Genomic DNA, 6062 nt, shown 5'->3' with positions numbered 1-6062 from the left:
CGGTGTTAAGACGCGAGCCACGGCAAATTTCTGCTTATTCACTTGTTTTGTAAGCGAAATTAAACCAAAAACAGTGGCAGAGGCTCTAGCAGATACCTTCTGGGTTGATGCAATGCAAGACGAGCTAGTTTAGTTCGAAAGAAACCAGGTATGGACACTTGTACCTCTTCCAACTGGGAAGCTTGCTATTGGCACCAAGTGGGTTTTCCGTAATAAGAAGGATGAGCAAGGGGTGGTGGTAAGGAACAAGGCAAGGTTAGTTGTTGAAGGGTATTGCCAGGAAGAGGGTATTGACTATGAAGAAACTTTTGCTCCTGTGGCCAGACTAGAAGCTATTCGTATCTTTCTAGCATTTGCAACTGACAGAGAGTTCAAAGTATTTCAAATGGATGTTAAGTCAGCCTTCTTGAACGGCAAACTCAAAGAAGAGGTATATGTCAAGCAACCCCAGGGTTTGAGAGTGATAAGTATCCAAACCACGTCTATTTCTTAGACAAGGCTCTGTATGGTCTCAAGCAGGCTCCCAGAGCATGGTATGATCGCTTGTCCAACTTTCTTACTTCCAATGGGTTTCACAGAGGTACGACAGATATTACTTTGTTTTATAAGAAAATGAATGATGATATCTTGCTCGTACAAATTTATGTTGACGACATTATCTTTGGTGCAACTAACGTTTCGATGTGCAAAGAATTTGAGTTCTTTATGCAGAGTGAATTTGAAATGAGCATGATGGGAGAGCTAACCTTTTTCTTAGGTCTACAAGTAAAGCAATCAGCCGAAGGCATATTCATAAATCAATCCAAATATGTTCATGACCTGTTGAAGAAGTACAAAATGCTCGACGCTTCTCCCCTGAGGACTCCCATGGCTCCAGGCCAGAAACTTAATAAGGACATTAATGGTCCACCTGTAGAGTGCAAGCTCTACAGAGGCATAATTGGATCCCTCTTGTATTTAACTGCTAGTAGGCCTGATATCATGTTTTCCACGTCTATATGTGCCAGGTATCAGGCTAATCCTCACATCTTAGGGCAGTTAAGAGAATCCTACGTTATTAAAAGAAGACACCAACTCTGGGACTATGGTACCCTCTGCATTCAAATATTGATCTAGTGGCATATACGGATTCAGACTATTGTGGATGCCAAATTGACAGAAAGAGCACCTCTGGGTGCTACCAGTTTCTTGGAGGAAAACTAGTGATTTGGTCTTCAAAGAAGCAGAACTGTGTCTCAACTTCCACAGCAGAGGCTGAATATGTTGCTGCTGCAAGTTGTTGTTCACAAGCTCTGGGGATACAGACCCAACTACGTGACTACGGCTACGCTGTCAACAAAATCCCCATCCTCTGTGATTCAAAGAGTGCTATTGCAATTTCAGCCAATCCAGTACAACATTCTAAGACAAAGCATATCGACATAAGGTACCATTTTCATAAACATCAAGTTGAAGAAGGTAATGTTGAGTTATACTTTGTAAAATCAGAATTTCAATTGGCTGACCTCTTTACTAAAGCCCTAGATGAGAAAAGGTTCAATTTCCTTGTAGAGAAAATATGAATGACATGTCCAGAGTCCTAGTTGATGGTTGTCTTATTCTTTATTCTTTATTGTATAAAATTTTCTTTTAAATTTCATTATGTGTATAATTTTATTTATTGAATAACCTTTCACTTGATTTTATAGTTAAACAGGTTTAACCTTGCAGAGACTTGCAAGGTTTGAGGGGGAGTATCTTCTTTCAAAATAATAAAACCTCTTGAAGAAGAAAAACATTTTTAGTCACAGGATCTCTGTGATCACTTGCACAGGCTCTTTGAACGGACCCTCTGTCGACACTTTTTCTTAGGATTTTAAATGTTTTTTTTTCAAGGGGGAGCCATGGAAGCTGGCTCAGAGGGGGAGTTTTTGAAATGAAAATCAAACCACAGAAGGTGCCAAAACATTTGAAGTATCTTGTTCTCAGAGGTCAATTCATCAGAACCTCTGGCGCTTCTAACAGAGGCTATGTGGATTTGAACTGAGCAAGTACTCATCTCTCTGTGGATTTTCAAAACCGTTTAGGTAATAAAAAGGTGTAACATTATAAGAAGGCCTGACACATATCACAGAGGCTCTGTTACCCTTAGGCCTCTAACATAACTCTCTTAATAGTTCTTGTATATTGATATGGTGTGCGTGGTTCTGTGGATAAGGGTTAGAACAAACACGTGCGTGTCAGAAAAGGGGGCGCACATCATCAATCGCGCGTCTTCCCAACATGGCGTGTCATACCTTTTGAGCCGTTTCATCCTAAAACCACTCATCACGACCTTTTGTCAATAAAACGGTTCAATTCAAATTTCCTCACTATAAATATCCCTTTCCCAAATAAAAAACCTTTACCACTCTCATATTCTCCGGCGAACCTCTCAAGCAAAACCTGCAAAAATGTCTTCCTCCTCAGCATCTGCTCAATCAGTCAACGTCTCTAGTGACAACGAAGTCACACAGGCCCAAGCTCTAACGTCTCACGCCCTATCCTTCGTCCAAAACCGATACGAGAAGGTCGTGCTCGTGAAAAAGCCCAACAACTACTACTTTGTTCCTTCAACTACAGGTTTCCCTGAATTTACTTTCTTTACTAGTAATTCTTCACAACCATCCTCTCTTCTATGCCCTATCAGCCACCAAACCAACCCCTGAGTCCTATATAACCCAATTTCTCTTAAGTTCTTACATAAAAACATTGGACAACTCTGGACTGAGCATTGTGGGTTACGCCTCTCACCCTACCAATAAATCATTGGTACCCTTGGAACTAAATGTGGGCAAATTGCGAACAGCCCTACGTTTACCCACTCTGGAATCCATAAACTTGAATGCTTTTGCTGCAACTCCAACAGACGAGGAATTAATTCAATTCCTTGAATTCCATTTGTATGCGACCCAAATCGTCAAACGGACTCAGTTTAAGCGCAAAGGACTACCCCCTGTCTGGAATACCCTATTCTCAATATTAAACTACTGCTTAACAGGGAAGGTGGGAAGTCACGACCAAACCTCGCACACAATGATGTTTATCGTCTACGAAATCTACTTCAACTTACCTTTGGATTACGCACAACTTATATTCGAAGATATGGTTGGATTGATCAAAAAGAAATACGCGATACAAAGGGGAGAAAAGTCCAAGGTCAAAGCGCATAAGAAGGCCAAGGAAGACATGAACCAACCAAACTTAATTCTACAACGGTTCCTTGGTCTCATCTTTGGAGATCTGATAGCAGCAAAGCTACCCTCTGTGGAGCCCAACGCAAGGCTGTACCCGTTCAAAGAATTCCATCCAACTGAGCATGAGCAAGGGTACAGAAGCCCCAGACCCTTATCAAAAGCCATGCTCTGGTTCCTTAGTCACGGAGATAGGAAGGCCTACAGACGTGGATTCAGGAGGCCAGAGCCGGTCCCTAAGACCCCACCACGCATAGGAATCCCATTAGATGAGACAATTGAAAAAATGAGGGTTGAGGGACGAACGGAGGAGCCAGAAATGGCTGGTAAGGTGAGTGATGCTAGCCCTAGAATCCCAAGTCCCCCACCAAAGAAGACCAAGAAGACACATAATGGTGCCGACTCTTCTGTGAAGAAGAAGGGAAAGAAGAGGCCTACAGAAGAAGAGGGCCCAAGTAGTACTCTGCAGAAGCCTAAAAAGAAGAAAACCAAGAAGGCCCAACCGACAGAGGTTGTGGTGACAAAGGCTGCTGTTCCAGAGAGCCCCGCAGAGGCTACTACTCCCAAGCGCAGAAGATTGCGCAGGGTCGTACAAGAGGACTCCCCAACGGTGCAGATCCATGATGTCATTTTCAACCTCCAACAGGAGTTCAGAGCGCCAATCGACGTGACAGAGTTGGGGACAGAAGTCGTCTTAGATGAAGAAGAAGAGGAAATGGAGTTAGGAGAGGGAGAAAAAGATACCACAAGTAGACATCCTAGCCCTCCTCCCAGTGCTACCCACGCTACTAGGGGCCCTGTTCTAGAGGGATCCCCTATTGAACATGGCGTGCACACGCCAAACCCAACCCAAGCTAACCTCGCAGAGGACATTCTTCAGTCCTCTGTCGATCGCACAGCCGGGAAACCACCTCATAGTCCTTCATCCTCTCAAAAGGATGTTGGTTTTACTATAAGAGTCCCATCGCCCAAGGACTCGCCACAACCAAGAGAGGCATCTGTTGCCTCTCTACACATGAGTGACCAACCAGAATGTGCTTCAGAGGCATATGTGAGAGTCATGGCGACAGAGGGTCTAGAACGCCCAATGTCCACACTCGATCCCTCTGCCATGTTAGGGTCTGAACCTACAAGGTACGATATCGACAGAACATGGGTAGGCTCTTCTCTTGGAGACGTACGAGGATCCTGTGGAAGTCCCCGAGCAGACTATACAAAATCACTCGCTGAGGGCGCCTCTCGCTCCGAGGCTACTAGGTCACCATGTGTTGTTGATCTAGGCTCCCAGGATGCCTATGTGATGAAGGGGGAGCTTCAAACCTTCGCCACATCGGTATTCCAAAAGATGGACGAGTTAAAAAGCTTGTTCATCTCTCGCACGATGACAGAAGACCTCGCCCCCATCACAGAGGCTCTGAAGGAGTTGAGCTCTACAACGGCAGAACACAAGACAACACTCTCAACCCTTCAGAGCTCTGTCCTACAGAAGGATGATCTTGCAGAGGCGTTTAATGCTCTGACCCTCAATCCTTCTTCAATCCAGACGTTGAAGACAGAACTATCAGAGATGGCCGCCCAGTTTGCTGCTGATTTCGTCTCTGCGGGCTATACATACTACTCAACATTCAAAGACAAAATCAAGCAAATGTTCGCTTCTGCAGTCACTTACGGCATGGATACCTAGTCATCCAGGGCCAATATCAACCATCTAGCCACTCGCAGAGAGCTAGATGTGATGGTTGAAGCTCTGGGAGACATCGTGCAAAAAGATACAGATCAACTTCTTAAAGACGCCCGAGCCTCCAACACGGCGATCAGAGACCTCACTTCCCAGCTCATGAAAGAGGGAGATCTCCTTAGAAGCAAAATCTATCGAAGCGTCTCCAAGTTGAAGTGGTCGACAGAGATAGACATAAGCCACGCCTCTGTGCTCGCGTAAGAGGTCATTAAGAAAATGAAGAAGGCGGCCACCAAGATTCTGAAGAGATTAGAGAAGGCTCCCCTGGAAACATGTAAGGCAGAAGCCACCAAACACCATGACGATCAAGAAGATGATGACCATGATCTTCATGAGGGGGAGAAAAAGGCTGAGAAGAAAGATGAGCCAAAGAAGACTTCTGCCAAAGGCGTCAAGATAGTGGACTCTACAGCTGCCTTGTTCTTAAAAGGGAAAGAAAAGGCACCAGAGCCTAAAGACAAAGGCAAAGGCAAAGCTGTGGAGGAGACACCACAAAAGGGGTCGTCAAGCTCAGAGTCGCTAGTGCAGATAAACGAAGAAGATTATGACGACCCAGAGCTCCTTCAAGCATTAAAGGCTTCCTTGGAAGAAGCTCAAGCAAGAAAGGGCAGAGGCCCCATCCACAGAGCAGGTGAAGGCCCTTCATCAAAATTCCCACAAGTCGAAGGAGAAACGTCCACAGGTATGTTCGACGCTCTGCAAGGAACCGTCAAACCTATCCTTGCAGAGGGGTCAACCCAGAGGCCAATTCTTGAAGAAGAGGAAGCTAAAGTGCCAAAGTCTGCCACAGTAGGAAGGGTCTCTGAGATATTCGAATCAATGGGCAAGATTCCCATGCAACAAGTACGTACAGAGCCTGTTACTACTGTGGAAGAGATTTTGATGTGGAGATACTCTGCAGTGGACACAGAGCCCCCCTATGATCCAGAGCTCACAGGTATTCCTTCTGCTGATGCCAAGTACCAGTTCTCTAAGCTCACCAGGCCACGTGAGCAAGTCTTCTCAGAGCACGCAATTGTGTCACTTGAAACAATTTCTCCAAGGACCCTGCTGAAGAGGAAGGTGCTCTATGCTCAATACGTTGTGAAGAAGAATGACGGCAACCTGTACAC

General features: G+C 45.1%; 1 protein-coding gene across 1 annotated transcript; it reads left to right on the top strand.

Moving 5' to 3' along the window:
• Positions 1 to 681: 681 nt before the first annotated feature.
• Positions 682 to 1426, top strand: LOC112503795 (uncharacterized mitochondrial protein AtMg00810-like; the record flags this gene model as incomplete). The annotated part of the gene is made up of 2 exons (XM_025107791.1): positions 682 to 1007; positions 1160 to 1426. Coding segments are annotated over exons 1-2 (593 nt in total), but the record flags the coding sequence as incomplete, so codon positions are not given.
• Between the last annotated feature and the right edge of the window lie 4636 nt (positions 1427 to 6062).

The sequence above is a fragment of the Cynara cardunculus genome, unplaced genomic scaffold (genome assembly GCF_001531365.2).
Source record: "Cynara cardunculus var. scolymus isolate 2C unplaced genomic scaffold, CcrdV1 Un_Scaffold_3827, whole genome shotgun sequence".
NCBI classification, from domain to species: domain Eukaryota; kingdom Viridiplantae; phylum Streptophyta; class Magnoliopsida; order Asterales; family Asteraceae; genus Cynara; species Cynara cardunculus.
Note: the sequence above shows the minus strand (reverse complement) of the source record. Positions and strands in the feature narration are given on the sequence as shown.